Raw genomic sequence first — 16,140 nt, 5'->3', positions numbered from 1 at the left:
AGACTTACAGGTCCAGGAAGCGCAGAGAACCCCAAACAAAAGGAATCCAAAGAGGACCACACCAAGACATATCATAATTAAAATGCCAAGAGCAAAAGACAAAGAGAGAATCTTAAAAGCAGCAAGAGAAAGAAACTCAGTTACCTACAAGGGAATACCCATACGACTGTCAGCGGATTTCTCAACAGAAACTTTGCAGGCCAGAAGGGAATGGCAAGAAATATTCAAAGTGATGAATGCCAAGAACCTACAACCAAGATTACTTTATCCAGCAAAGCTATCATTCAGAACTGAAGGTCAGATAAAGAGCTTCACAGATAAGGAAAAGCTAAAGGAGTTCATCACCACCAAACCAGTATTATATGAAATGCTGAAAGGTATCCTTTAAGAAGAGGAAGAAGAAGAAAAAGGTAAAGATACAAATTATGAACAAACATGCATCTATCAACAAATGAATCTAAGAATCAAGTGAATAATCTGGTGATCATAATAGAATCAGGGACATAGAAAGGGAATGGACTAACTATTCTTGGGGGGAAAGGGGTGTGGGAGATGCGGGAAGAGACTGGACAAAAATCATGCACCTATGGATGAGGACAGTGGGTGGGGAATGAGGGCGGAGGGTGGGGCGGGAACTGGGAGGAGGGGAGCTATGGGGGGAAAAAAGAGGGACAAATGTAATAATCTGAACAATAAAGATTTAATTAAAAAAAATAAGATGTTCACATACTTAATATCTTGTCTTTTATCTTGCAGATACTACTTTACAGAAAGTTAACTTTTTGCCCATGCTTGAACAGGTCAGTTGATTATAGTGCCTATAGATAGATATAATCTGTTTAGGCATTGAACTGCTTGCTTGAAAAAGAAAAAAATTCTTTAGTTGTTGGATTACTACTCTTCAGTATTTAATTGCTACTGTGTAGAAACTCTCATAAGAAATATTTTCTTATAGGAAACATTTATTCATTTTTTAGGTTGATAATTCTGACAGTTGTCATTACCAGGAAGGATTAAAGGACTCTGATTTTGAGGTCAGAAGATTTCCCATTCATATGAAATTTCTTGCAATCATTTGTTACTATTTATATATTTTTCTTTTGAGCCTTCAAAAGAAATATTGGTTAATGTTTTAAAGTATACTCTTTGATTTTCCCCCTTTTTTTATCTTCATTTAAAATTGCCGAAACTCTAGTCTTCTGTATTTTCCTGGGTTATAATGGCATCTGCTTTTTAGGGGCAATTTAAATTTAAATCATAGAAATCAAGAATAGAAGAGGTAAGATGGGTGCAATATGTGAAAAGGCTGAGAATCAAACCCAGTATTTTATAATCTTTTTATTAATAGGTATGATTGTTTGGCTGGTTAACTGTCTAAGGAATTTGTAGGGCTTGCTATCCTTTTGATTTTAGTTGTAAAAATGTTCTTACTAATGGCACATACATGTCTTTAAAATGAGAACTTTCATGACCTAATAAAATAAGTACTGTATGTTTGTTGCTGGATTATAGTATCACAGAATTTTAAAATATGGAACTTATTTTATATATTTTGATAATAAAGAGCATCAGTGAGCAGAAATCAGTGTGATTTAAAACAAAACAAAACTCTAGCTTTTACCTTGTAATGTAGAAATGAATAATGCAGGAAATCCAAATAAAATCTGAGGCTAAATGAAAGTTAGATCTTGTGTTCACTCTTCTTTTTCATCATTGTATTTTAAGCTTCATGTTCTTTATTAAACCTTCAAATGTTTATATTTCCAAAATGTTTCAAGACCATTGTTAAAGTTTATAGATTTCTTGTAGAGTGATTTATTTTAGCTTTTAACCAGCTAGATTCTCTCCTTGACTAAAATATTTCTAACTTCTGGCTTAGGTTCATTTTGAAGTTATTTGATTTTATTCAGCAAGGTATAACTTAGTCAAATGACCGGTAACTTTGTGAAGTAAAGTAACTAGGGATTGCCTTAGAGTACAAAAAAGTTAATATAGCTTTCACTATGCTATTAGGAGGAGAGATTTGGTCTCAAATATTCAGAAACAATTACTCATGGATATTTTGAATAGGTTTGGTTATACTAACATTTTGAACAATTAACAATCTTTGAAAACCTATTTTAACAGAATTCAGAGCCAATGAGCAGACTATATTCAAAATTGTATAAAGAGACTGAAAGGATTAAGAAGTGGAAAGTGAATATAGAATCTGAACTGAAGCAGAAAGAAAATAAGTTGCAAGAAAATAGAAAGATAATTGAAGCACAGCGGAAAGCCATTCAAGAACTACAGGTATCCCCTAGCCGGTTTGGCTGAGTCAATAGAGCGTTGGCCTGTGGACTGAAGGGTCCCAGGCATATTCCTGAGTTGCAGGCTCGATCCCCAGTAGGGGGCGTGCAGGAGGCAGCCGATCAATGAGATTCTCATTCATCAATGATGTTTCTATCTCTCCTTCTCCCTTCTTTGAAATCAATAAAAATATATATTAAAAAAAAGAACTTCAGGTGAATGAGATTTGGAATTGAAAATGTAGTATAATCTTATAATACAGTTTAAAATAGAATATTGAAAGACAAATATCACATGATCTCACTTATTCATGGAATCGAATGAACAAAATAAATTGACGGGGGGGGGGGAGGTTGGGGTTAATGGGGGGGGGAATGAGGACACATTTGTAATACCTTAACTAATAATAAAAAAATAAAAATAAATAAATTGACCAACAAAATAAGACCCGAAGCAGGGAGGCATGGAACAGACTACCTCAATGTGGGGTTGGGGGAACAAGAACAGATAAACCAAAGAACTTACATACTTACATGCATAGCTCATGGACACAGGCCATAGGGTGGTGAAGACCTGGGGGTTGGGGGTGGGAAGGGGTTGGGAGGAGGAGAGAATGGTGGGGAAAGGGAGATACCTGTAATATTATCAACAATAAAAAATATATTAAAAATTAAAAGTATTATTTCAGGGTAAGTTGCATTTATCCTGTTTCTGTGATGTAGAGTTTAAGGACTGGTATTTTGAAGTTTCATTGATATTAATTGCATTTCAACTTTAGAATGGACACAGGATGAGTTGCACAAGATAATGCAAATGATTAGGGAAATATTGATTTAATGATTCTGACTTATTGAGTTTTATTCCTATTACTGAGGATGTTTTATTTAATACAAATGTCTTATATTGTAATATGACATTTATAGATGAAACTTTAAATTTGAAACTGTTTAGCTTCAATTTTTATGGCATAGTGATAGAAAAATGTTGAGAAACTGCAACATTGGGCTAGGTCGAAGATAAAACACCTACCCGTTCGGATGAAGATACAACATCATTTCAAAATGTTTAGGAAAGATAACTTGATTTTAGATTGATGAAAGTGAGACCCATTGTCTTAGGGGAAATCCATAAGCTGTGACAAAAAAAGTACTTTTTGGTGTTCAAAGAAAAGAATTTTTATGGCCCATCATAGCGTGTTAGCAAAGAAATACTGTTTGCATTGTTTACATAGCAAAAGTATTTGATATTTTAAACACTATATATATCAGGTGTCCTCAAACTTTTTAAACAGGGGTCCAGTTCACTGTCCCTCAGACCGTTGGAGGGCCGGACTATAGTTTTAAAAAAAAACTATGAACAAATTCCTATGCACACAGTGGCGGCAAAAACACCCGGCGGGCCAGATAAATGTTTTCGGTGGGCCGCATGTGGCCCGCGGGCTGTAGTTTGAGGACCCCTCATATATGTTAAAAGATGTACAATTATAGTCACTTCTTTAAGCAGATGTATACTACATATGTAATTGTATATTACACTGTTATTCTCATTTATTTTGCTAAGCAATATTTGATGAACTATTCTGTTTTGTAAATTAGTTTGAAAATGAAAAAGTAAGTTTGAAATTAGAAGAAGGAATTCAAGAAAATAAAGATTTAATAAAAGAGTAAGTAATAATTTAATGAATTTGTTCTTTCCAGTTTTTAAAAATAATTTACAATAATTTATTGAGCACTTTTTGTTATAAGCACTAACTTATATGTAAAATTCTACCTGGTTGTGTATGTTGCTCTATGTCCCGCGTGGTTCAGGGTTCAGGATCTGGAAGAGGAGCCGCACACAAATGAAAGAGATGAGACGAGATAATTTGGAGATTGGGTGGTCAGGCGAGAGCCCATCCCAAGAGGATGCACTCCGCTTTGCTCAGGCCTTGCCATTATTTTATTGAGTTTGGGATAACCCTTAGGCAAGTTCCAGTAATAGACTATCAGTAAGGATTTACATGACTATCTGGTAGGGAAGTTGCTTCAGCTACCATTGTCTGGACTAAACAGTGGGTACATAGCCCTGACCTTTGCCAGGGCTTCAAGGGTCACCAGCATTCCCGGCTCCTTGTCCACACCCCTCTGCTAGAGAAGACAATCCAGTGATGGCGAACCATTTGAGCTCGGCGTGTCAGCATTTTGAAAAACCCTAACTTAACTCTGGTGCCGTGTCACATAGAGAACTTTTTTGGTATTTGAAACCATAGTAAAAGATTTATATTTTTGATATTTATTTTGTATATTTAAATGCCATTTAACAAAGAAAAATCAACCAAAAAAATGAGTTCGCGTGTCACCTCTGACACGTGTGTCATAGGTTCGCCATCACTGCAATAGGCGGCTTCCCACACCGGGTGCTGTGGAGAAATGAAGACATACTGTTTTTACATTCTAGCATTTGGCAAACAATTTTAAACATGTCAGGCAGGAAAAACCATTACCTGGTTTCAAAAAGTTACCTGATAATTCTACAAGTACCTATGTACATTGTCTACCTTTCTGTTTGTTGTTTTTGATGCAGCACTTGCAAAGTAGGGCTCAACTTAGTTCCAAGCTAATTCTCACATTCGAATTTCTGTTTTTGCCAGTGGCCCAATGATTCTTCCATTTATGTTGGCTTAAAACTTGAATATCATCTTTGACTTTTCCTTTCTTTTGTTCTAGACAATAGCTAAGCCTTATTTTCTGCTTTTATCATCTCATTTAGACTATTGTGCAGAATTTAATAGAAATATGAAATTGTTCAATTCATCTGTCAAGTAAATATTGGTTAGGATATAATGTATGGGTTTACATAGAGTACTGAATTTGTTCATCCCTTACTTGATTTAAGTTTAAACTTACTAAATATGGTTCTAAAAACCTTTAACCTGTTAGTGAAGTTGCTAAGTGAAAAATGCTGCCACAATGGACTGTTTTAGCCAAGTTGAAAGATAACCTGTGACTTCCTAGATAAATTTAAATGTTACACCTTAATTTTTCCCCTGCCTAAATGAAATTTGGTTATAGGGGGAAGGGAGAGAGAAGAGGAAGTTTCTAACGTGTGTGTACTGTATATTTGGTATTTACTGGTCATTTTTATATGGGTATGTGATTGAGTTCATATAGTGTCTTAGAAGATAGATTCAGAATCATTGGAATTTTTGAAGTATTGAGAGTGACAGTGGTATCTCTTGTTCTGTTAATGAGGTGACTTTCGGACCTTAAAGATGGGGGCTGGTTGCCAGGAGAATCTTCAAGGTGATTAGAGGGTTGGATCTTTCTGTCCTCCTGCTCCCACTTCCGCCTCCAGCAAGGGAAATACCTGGAGGTTGAATCAATTACCAAATGACCAATGATTTATTCAATCATAACAATGTAATGAAGCCTCCGTAAAGACCCCAAAGGATAGTGTTCAGAGAGCTTCTGGGTTGGTGAACAGCTAAAGATTTGGGGAGAAAGCATTGGAGCTCCACATTGTTTCCAAATACCTGGCCCTATATATCTTTTCCGTTTGGCTGTTGCTGAGTTATATAGTTGTATGATAAACTGGTACTCTGGTAAGTAAGTTGTTTCTCTGAGTTCTGGGAGCCATTCTAAGAAATTAATCGAACTTAAGGAAAAGGACTTGGGAACCTCTGATGTATATAGCCAGTGGGTCAGAGATACAGGTAACAACCTGAGCTTGTGACTGGTGTCTGAAGTCATGTTTATTGAAGAGGCTGTCCTTTTTCCATTGTGTATTCTTGACTTGTCATAAATGAATTGACTGTATATTCTTGGGTTTATTACTGGTTTCTCTATTTTGTTACATTAATCTATGTATTGGTTTTTATGCCAATACCATACTGCTTTGACTTCTATAGCTTTGTAATATAGTTTGAAATCAGGAAGTGTGATGCCTCCAACTTTGTTCCTCTTTATCAAGATTACTTTGGCTATTCAGGGTCTTTGTGGTTCCATACAAACTTTATGATTGATTGTTCTATTTCTGTGAAAAATGCCATTGGAATTTTCATAAGGGTCGCACTGAATCTCTAGATTGCTTTGGCTAGTAGGGACATTTATACATATTATTTCTCATCCATGAGTGCAGAATATCTTTACATTTATTTGTGTCTTCTTCAGTTTCTTTAATCAATGTCTTAGAGTTTCCAGTGTATAGTTCTTTCACCTCCTTGGTTAAGTTTATTCCTAGGTATCTTACTCTTTTTTGATGCATTTGTAAATGGGATTGTTTTATTAATTAATGTATAGAAATGCAACTGATTTTTATATATTGGTTTTGTATTTTGCAACTTTACTGAGTTTATTTATTCTATTTGTTATTTTGGTGGAATCTTTAGGGTTTTCTATCTATATAATAAAAGCCTAAGCCATTACTATGGTGGAACAACCAGAACGACCAGTTGCTAATATATGCGCTGACCACCAGGGGGCAGACGCTCAACGCAGGAGCTGCCCCCTGGTGATCAGTGCACTCCCACAGGGACAGCACCGCTCAGCCAGAAACCAGGCTCACACCTTGCAAGCGCAGTGGTGGTGGCGGGAGCCTCTCCTGCCTCCGCAGTAGCACTAAGGAGCAGTGAGGCGAGCAATAAGGAGCCTGCCATTAAGGAGCAGTGAACCAAGCAGTAAGGAGTGAGCAGGCGGGTGGTAAGGAGCAAGGGGTCCCGGACTGTGAGAGGGCGCAGGCAGGGCTGAGGGGGAACCCCTTCCCCCAGTGCATGCATTTCGTGCACTGGGCCTCATATATATATATATATGTATATATATATCTACATACATACATACATACATATACATATGTACATGTACATGTATATGTATATATGTACCTATATATATAAAAGCCTAAGCGACCAAACTACTGGTCAGCTGGTCACTATGATGTGTGTTGAACACCAGGGGGCAGACTCTCAATGAAGGAGTTGCCCCCTGGTGGTCAGTGTGCTCCCACAGTGGTATTGCTGCTCAGCTGACCAACAGGTGCCAGAGACAGCTCACAGCTGCAAGTGCCACTGCAGTGGCGTGAGCTTCTCCCATTCGGGACTGACTGGGTGCGAGCCTGCAGCAGGCTCAGCAGGGCTGGAATGAGGGGGAGCGGCAGGTGGCTTTGGACTGCCAGTTTCTGCCCAATCCCTGCAGGCCATGACGAGGGACCCCACTGATGCACGAATCTGTGCACCAGGCCTCTAGTATATAATAACATGCCATCTGTAAATAGTGACAGTTTTACCTGCTCTTTTCCTATTTGCATTCCTTTTATTTCCTTTTCTTGCCTAGTTGCTCTGTCTAGGATTTCTAATACTACTAGAGGCCCGGTGCATGACATTTGTGCACTGGGGGGGGGGTGTCCCTCAGCCCAGCCTGTGCCCTCTCGCAGTCCGGGACCCCTCCGGGGATGTCCGACTGCCGGGTTAGGCCCGCTTCAGGGCAGTTGGACATCCCTTGAGGGGTCCTTAGCTCTGCTACAGAGGCTGCTGTGCTCCCCAGCTATGAGCCTGGCTTCTGGCTGAGCACTGCTCCCCCTGTGGGAGCACACTGACCACCAGGGGGCAGCTCCTGCGTTGAGCGTGTGCCCCCTGATGGTCATTGCGCATCATAGCGACCAGTCATTCTGCTGTCTGGTCGATTTGCATATTAGCCTTTTATTATATAGGATGTTGAATAAAAGTGGCAAGAGTGGGCATCCCTGTCTTGTATCTGATCTAAAGGAAAAGCTTCAGCTTTTCACCGTGAGTATGATGTTAGATGTAAGTTATAATATATGGTCTTTATTATGTTGACATACCATTTCCTCTGTACCCACTTTCATTGAGAATTTTTTATCATAAATGAATATTGAATGGTTTCTCAACATCTGTTGAGGTGATCAGAGGTATTGTTATTCACATAATGAATGGCTAGTCAGAATATTACCTATTTAAAAAAAAAAAAGAATATTACCTATTTTGTGTTTTTGAAGGTAAGGTAGCTGAAATATTTATGGGGTAATTAGTAAATGAAAAGTCCAACCCTCTCTTCTGACCTTTAGTCCCTTAGGCAAATTTAGAAGTGTTTACTGAAAGGTTATTGGTAGCTACTTGGGTAGAAACTTGTTAAGGAGTTATTCCTTTTACTTTTAAATGGAGGCAGCTTCAATAACAGTACAGTCAGCTCATTTTTTTCTTCATATAGTCATTTATTAACAATATGATATATATAAAATATAATGTGTAAGAATTCCTTTAAAAATTGTAAAAATAATGTTTTATAACTTTTATATATGACTTTGCTTGCAATCAGATTAAACTTAGGCTGTTTCATATGTTCCAGGAATAATGCTACAAGGCATTTATGCAACTTACTGAAAGAAACCTGTACCAGATCTGCAGAAAAGACAAAAAAATGTAAATATATTTCTTGTTCTGTGTGGTTTTATCAATTTATTGTTATTTTAATGTGGGGGTTCACAGTGGAAGAAATAGTCTTTTCACCATTTAGTTTTAGGCTCTCTTAAGTCAGTGATCAAATCAGATGGTGGTTTGAAAAATCTTTTAAACATTTTTTAGGTGATCTTTTATGTATTTTTGAAATAAATTTTATTGATTTTTTTACAGAGAGGAAGGGAGAGATAGAGAGTTAGATACATCGATGAGAGAGAAACATCAATCAGCTGCCTCCTGCACATCTCCTACTGGGGATATGCCTGCAACCAAGGTACATGCCATTGACCAGAATCGAACCTGGGACCTTTCAGTCCGCAGGCCGACGCTCTATCCACTGAGCCAAACCAGTTTCGGCTAGGTGGTCTTTTAAATCAGCGGTTCTCAACCTGTGGCTTGCGACCCGTTTGGGGGTCGAACAACCCTTTCACAGGGGTCACCTAAGACAATCAGAAAACACATATATAATTACATATTGTTTTTGTGATTAATCACTATTATGTTCAATTTGTAACAATGAAATTGGGGTCACCACAACATGAAAAGTTGTATTAAAGGGTCGCGACATTAGGAAGGTTGAGAACCACTGTAAAATGAACTAAAGGTTATATCTCGATGTGTCAGGAGGGATTTTTTTTTTGTTTTCCTTAAAAAATTCTTAATATTTGCCTTATTATATCTGTGGCCTGTTCTTTCTTTTTTTTTTTTTTAAATATATTTTTATTGATTAAGATATTACATATGTGTCCTTGTCCCCACGTTACCCTCTACCCCCCCCCGCCCTGCTCATGGCCCCCCCCCCACCCCCCCGTTGTCCGTGTCCATTGGTTAGGCCTATATGCCTGCATGTAAGTCCTTTGGTTGATCTTTCCCCCTTGCCCGCACCCTCCCCTCCCCTCCCTCCAAAGCCCGACAGTCCAATCAATGCCTCTCCGTCTCTGGATCAGTCCTTGTTCATCAGTTTATCTTGTTCATTATATTCCACAAATGAGTGAGATCATGTGGTATTTATCTGCTCTCCAGTTCCATCCATGCTGTGGCAAATGGTAAGAGTTCCTTTTTCTTCTTCCTCTTCTTAAAAAATACCTTTCAGCATTTCATATAATGCTGGTTTGGTGGTGATGAACTCCTTTAGCTTTTTCTTATCCGTGAAGCTCTTTATCTGACCTTCTATTCTGAATGATAGCTTTGCTGGATAAAGTAATCTTGGTTGCAGGTTCTTGCTATTCATCACTTTGAATATTTCTTGCCACTCTCTTCTGGCCTGCATGGTTTCTGTTGAGAAATCCGCTGACAGTCGTATGGGTACTCCCTTGTAGGTAACTGAGTTTCTTTCTCTTGCTGCTTTTAAGATTCTCTCTTTGTCTTTTGCTCTTGGCATTTTAATGATGATGTGTCTTGGTGTGGTCCTCTTTGGATTCCTTTTGTTTGGGGTTCTCTGCGCTTCCTGGACTTGTAAGTCTATTTCTTTCACCAGGTAGGGGAAGTTTTCTGTCATTATTTCTTCAAATAGGTTTTCAATATCTTGCCCTCTCTCTTCTTCTGGTACCCCTATAATTCTGATGTTGGTACGCTTGAAGTTGTCCCAGAGGCTCCTTACACTATCTTCATATTTTTGGAATCTCTTTTCTTTTTTCTTTTTCAGTTGGGTATTTTTTGTTTCTTTGTATTTCAAATCTTTGACTTGATTCTTGGGATCCTCTTGTCTGCTGTTGGATCTCTGTAAATTATTCTTTATTTCAGTCAGTGTATGCTTAATTTCTAGTTGGTCCTTTTTCATGTCCTCCATGGTCTCACTATACTTATTGAGGGACTCATTAAATTTATCGGCGGTTTCCATAAAATTCTTGAAAAACCTTATAAACGTGGCCTTGAACTCTATATCCAGTCGTTTGCTTTCCTCCGTTTCTGCCATTTGTGACCTGTTTCTTTGTCTCCGCATTTTGGCTGCTTCCCTGTGTTGATAGAGTGGCTTTGTGTGCTAGGTGTCCTGTAGGGCCCAGTGGCTCAGCCTCCCCACTTACCTGAGGTGGACACTCTTGGTGCACCCCCTTGTGGGCTTTGTGCACAGTCTTGTTGTAGCTATGCCTTGGTTGTTGTAGGATCACTGGGAGGAATTGACCTCCAGGCCAATTGGCAGTGAGAATCAGCTGTGTCTGCAGTGGGAGAACTTCTGTGCTGGAGACACCCTTCTGGGGCAAGACTTGCTTCAGTGGGGCTTTGGTGCTCACTGAGACTGCACCCTGAGTGTGTCCCCTATGGATCTGAGTAGTTGTGATCTGGATGGTCCCCCTCTGACCACTGGGTACAGTGGCTCTTGGATCTAAGGAGGTGCTAATTTAGCCTCTGCCTGAGGTTACACAGCAGGAACTACGAAGAGAACTACAGATTCCCCTTCCTTTTTTTGGAGTTTGGAAGTGCCCTGATGATGCTCAGCTGTGTAGCAATGCAAGCCGCTGTGGGGTCTTGGGCCTTCTCTTGGAAGCTCTGGGTCTATCTGGCCCGGCTGTGGTTAGGTAATTACAGGTTGCAAATGGCCGGGGCATTCATATGCAAAAGCCTCTGCAGCAGCCTGGGCGGGGCGGGGTCTCAAGGAATCAAAGGGCGGAGCAAGCAGCTATGGCGGAGCCTCAGCCCCGCCCTAAGGAGTCGCGAGTCCCAGTGTCCCAGCAATGGCTGCAAGCACCTCTGAGGGAAAGCCGCCCTCAAGCTCGCCCGCTGCCAGACAGTCCAGTTTCTCCCTGTATGAGTCCTGGGTCCCCAGAGACTTCCCGGAACCGGATTTCAGAGCCGTCAGGAGCTTGTGTCTCCCTCCAGATTCAAAAAGACAGCCGCGTCCTCAGGTGCCAGACCCTTTCCGCCCGCGCGCGCCCCTGTACCTCTGCACTCCACCTCCGCAGCTCCTCTGGCTCTCAGTGTGCTTTTCTTTCCTTCTAGTTGTAGAATTTACACTCAGCCAGCTCTCCTGTAGTTCTGGATAATGTCTGCCTTGTGTTTTTGATGCATTTATCAATTGTTGTGGGAAGCAGCAATTTCCCGGTGTTTATCTATGCCGCCATCTTAGTTTCTCCCTGTTCTTTCTTTATGACTGTATCTTCCTCTCCCATTGAGGCCATACTATCTTGGTTCTGTTGAGAACATTGAGTAATTCTCTGAAATTTTCATCTGGATTCTATATAGAGTTCATTTTCAGTGATAGGCATGTTGTTTCCTTTCCTTTGTTTGATAGTATTTTTTCATAGGTATCATATAGATTTTCTTCCCTTATACATCATAGATAAAGGCAAGAACTATCTATGCTAAACAAACTACATGATAAACTGAGTTTGATCCTAATTTACCTCCCTTGGTTTAATAGTTAAATCCTCTTTTCATATTTATAATTGTACGGCAGGTCACTTAGCAGTTTCTAAAGTTTTCACCTTGCACAGTTGTGTCTTCTTGCTGTCCCTTCTGTTGGTTTTTTTGGTAATCTGATAAATTTTGTAGAGTTATGATTCTGAGTAATTTTAGTCAACAAACTCAAGCATGCACAAAATTTTTATATCGTAAAATGTCTAAAAAAATCTTAATTTATAAAAATCATAATGCTTTGATTCTGCTGGCATGAAAAAACTTAATCTTAGTGAATTTGGGAGAATTTCCCCTTTCCCTGGGGTTATATCTGAATTTGGGAGTGCATATGAAATACCATGTGGTGTAGAGTGACATTTGTTTTTCAGTCATCTGGCCATTGAGTCTTTTATCAGTTTGATTAGTATTCAGTTAATGGTCCACATGGGTTGCTGCTGAGTTGTTCCTTTTACCTGTTGTCATGACCCAACCAGGTCCCCTGGTTTTCTGTGCTTTATCCCACCATGCTCCTTTGCACAGGGTGTTGAAACAAGGGAAACTTCGAGTCTAAGGCCCAGTCTGTGGTAGTAGGAAGATTGAAGGTGTGGGTGATAGAATGCAATTCTCTAGTACAAATAGTTTCTGAGGAATAAAGAAGGTTTGTTGCTGTATGTTAGGTAGTGAAAATGAGACAGTGAATAGGTGGAGTAAGAAGTTTGAACTACCTTTCTGTTGAAACACTGATGTGTTCTGCCTCTATTTCCTTAAGGTTTCTAGGCTTTTAATATTCAAATAAAAATAGTTCAGCTCTTGTTCACGTGCTATGATTAGTTTAGAGGTTTCTCTAGTATTTTTGTTTGAATATATTTTTTATTGATTTCAGAGAGGAAGGGAGAGGGAGAGACAGAAATATCAATGATGAGAGAAAAATCATTGATCAGCTACCTTCTGCACACCCCACATTAGGAGCCTGCAACGTGGACATGTGCTCTGACTAGGAATTGAACCATGGCCTCCTGGTTCACAGGACCATGCCGGCTGGGCTCTCCAGTATTTTTGAAGGATTTTGGGTACTTATATTCTTCTAAAGAACCACCTACTTTTTGGTTGTTTGACTCCTCGTTGACATTTGAGTCTGCAATAGCTGCTGTTCTCTTGTTTTGCAGCTGTTATTGAGAATCTGGAACTAATACTGGCCAATTCAATGTGGTTTCTGTGCTGCTGGCCTCACTTGGGGGAAAAACCACATTTTCTTATACTGCCTTCTACCTTAATCCCCCGCATCACTACCTACCAACTCCGCAAGTTTTACTGCCTTTACTGAATGCTTGAGTAGAGTTAGAGGGAATCATTACTCACCTAAAACCATACACAAAAAGGTCATAAGGGATTCATAGGGGGTTTCTCTTTGGGGCCATTCTTAAACTAACTCTTCCTATTTTAAGGTTTTCTTCCTTTCTGCCTCCTCAGAGATAGAACAAGAGACAAGAGCAAGCTTTACCTTTCATGTACCTCATGAATCTTAAATATACAAAGGGAAAAAATACTTTGTAGAATAATTGTTAAACCCCTATTCATAGTAAAGGTTAAAATTATACTTTACAAAACTTTTAATAAATTCATAAATAGTAATTTTATGAAAGGAAATTAGAGATAATTGAACAGCACCAAGCTTTTGAGGTTGATATAAAGTATAACCATGACTCACTATGAAACTGCTTTTGGTGCTACTTTAAAGGGCTCATAAGATATAACTAACACAAAATTTTAATGTTTTCCTGAGGCATTTTACTATTATCTTGTTGGCATCATAAGTGTTTTAAAATTTAATTTTAAAATATTTTATATTAATAATAGATGAATATGAACGGGAAGAAACTAGGCAAGTTTATGTGGACCTAAATAATAACATTGAGGTAAGTGGTGGTGAAAATTTAATATTTTAAACAAAGTTATTTCTAAGCAAAGTAGAGTGATAGCTACAAAGATGTAGAAAACTGTTCTTGCCAAAGGGATTATTATTTATTTGTTGACATATGATAATATCACCAATAAAGTTCCCCAGGTTCTATATGATGAGTGTTAATGTTTTGTTACTGGGCAACTTTTGAATTTACATGTTAGTGACATTATTTAACTTAATATATCAAATATTTATTACTTCTGTGTCAGACACTAGCACATTGTGACACAAAATCATTAATTTGAAAAACGTAATAGTTTAATGTATCTGGTTCCTACTTAACCTGTCTTATCCCATCTCCTGTCATTCTCTACTTTGCTTCTCTGCTGTAGCCATTCTTATGTTTCTCAAACTTGTTAAGCTCTTTCTTATCTTGGTTCTTTCAATTTATTCCCTTTTCTAGAACTTTTGTGTCCAGGATCTTATGCAGACTCATAAGCTTCATTCTTCTTTTTAATTATCTCCTTACTACTTTATCTAAAATACCTTTCTGTTAAATTATTAATCTCTTCACCTCGTTTAACTTTTCTGAAGAGCACTTAAAAATACATGACAGTTATCTGATGTACATATATGTGTGTGTGCATTCTTTTTTATATTGGAATGTTAGTTGGTTTCAGTAGGATAAGGACTTTTTCTTAAGTACCTAACACAGTACCTGGTATATAATAGATACTCAGCAGCTTTATTAATTGAATAAATGAATTCATCCAATTTTACAAATCAAGATTTATTGAATGTTGAATGAACTGAACTCATGCTGCCAGATGCTGAACATGTAATTTGGACTCCTATGGGAAGGAACCTCACAGAGATTATGCTTTAGTGGGGAAGACAGATATTAAATAACTAAGTAAAAGATAAAATTATAGATTTTTCTACTAAGGCTATTAAGTAAGTAGTAATCATTTTTATTGCTGTTTGATATTATATAACTTGTCTGTAGTACCTAGCATCTGAGAAGCTAACACAATAGACAATACGTTTTTACAAATTATTGAATTATTAAAAGTTATAGGGTTTTTAAAAAATATATATATTTTATTGATTTTTTTACAGAGAGGAAGAGACAGGGATAGAGAGAAACATCGATGAGAGAGAAACATCGGTCAGCTGCCTCTTGCACACCTCCCACTGGGGATGTGCCCGCAACCAAGGTACATGCCCTTGGCCGGAATCAAACCTGAAACCTTTCAGTCCGCAGGCCGACGCCCTATCCATTGAACCAAACCGGTCAGGGCAAAAGTTATAGGGTTTTCATTGTTCAAAGTTGTATGGTTTTAAATGTAATGACCATGTAATAAAAATTTATTAATATTTTTATAGTTTGAAGAAAGCTACTTAAAAAAGTCTTAAGTATGATCCTTAAAAGTTAAAACTTTGTATTTCAGAAAATGATAATAGCTTTTGAGGAACTTCGTGTGCAAGCTGAGAATTCCAGTCTAGAAATGCGTTTTAAATGTAGGGATCCTATTTAATTTTTATATTATTATAAATATAAAAATATTTTCATTAGATTCTGTTTATATTTTTATTACATTCTGTTAATGTTTAAATACCTTCAACTTGATGCCTAACTCTTTTGATTTTTGTATTGTATGTGATTTTGTAAGCCTCTCAGAATCTTGTGGAATGTGACAGGGAATTGACGTATGTTAAAAAATACGTTTTTGGCTTCAAAGCTACATTTTTCCTGAAATAAAACAAGGTTTTTTTTTAAAAAAAGTTTTATTGAGATAATAATTGACATGCAGTAAACTGCATGTATTGAATGAGTACAATTTTATGTTGTTTTTAAAAATATATATTTTATTGATTTTTTACAGAGAGGAAGGAGAGGGATAGAGAGTTAGAAACATCAATGAGAGAGAAACATCGATCAGCTGCCTCCTGCACACCTCCTACTTGGGAATGTGCCCGCAACCAAGGTACATGCCCTTGACCGGAATTGAACCTGGGACCCTTGAATCCGCAGGCTGACGCTCTATCCCAGGGGTGGGCAAACTTTTTGACTGGAGGGCCACAATGGGTTCTTAAACTGGACCGGAGGGCCGGAACAAAAGCATGGATGGAGTGTTTGTGTGAACTAATATAAATTCAAAGTAAA

At 38.2% G+C, this 16,140-nt stretch overlaps 1 protein-coding gene across 1 annotated transcript in view; it reads left to right on the top strand.

Moving 5' to 3' along the window:
- The window catches only part of SYCP1 (synaptonemal complex protein 1), a 79,512-nt gene that overhangs the window by 3,222 nt on the left and 60,150 nt on the right, over positions 1-16,140 (top strand). Inside the window, exons 3-9 of the mRNA XM_059673682.1 lie at positions 757-800; positions 978-1,034; positions 2,128-2,292; positions 3,885-3,952; positions 8,628-8,701; positions 13,928-13,986; positions 15,425-15,494. Coding sequence (XP_059529665.1) covers positions 757-800; positions 978-1,034; positions 2,128-2,292; positions 3,885-3,952; positions 8,628-8,701; positions 13,928-13,986; positions 15,425-15,494 — 537 coding nt within the window. The remainder of the gene's footprint in view (positions 1-756; positions 801-977; positions 1,035-2,127; positions 2,293-3,884; positions 3,953-8,627; positions 8,702-13,927; positions 13,987-15,424; positions 15,495-16,140) is intronic.

The sequence above is a fragment of the Myotis daubentonii genome, chromosome 18 (assembly GCF_963259705.1).
Source record: "Myotis daubentonii chromosome 18, mMyoDau2.1, whole genome shotgun sequence".
In the NCBI taxonomy this organism is placed as follows: Eukaryota; Metazoa; Chordata; class Mammalia; order Chiroptera; family Vespertilionidae; genus Myotis; species Myotis daubentonii.
The sequence above is the reverse complement of the archived record's forward strand: the minus strand, read 5'-3'. Positions and strand labels throughout refer to the sequence as shown.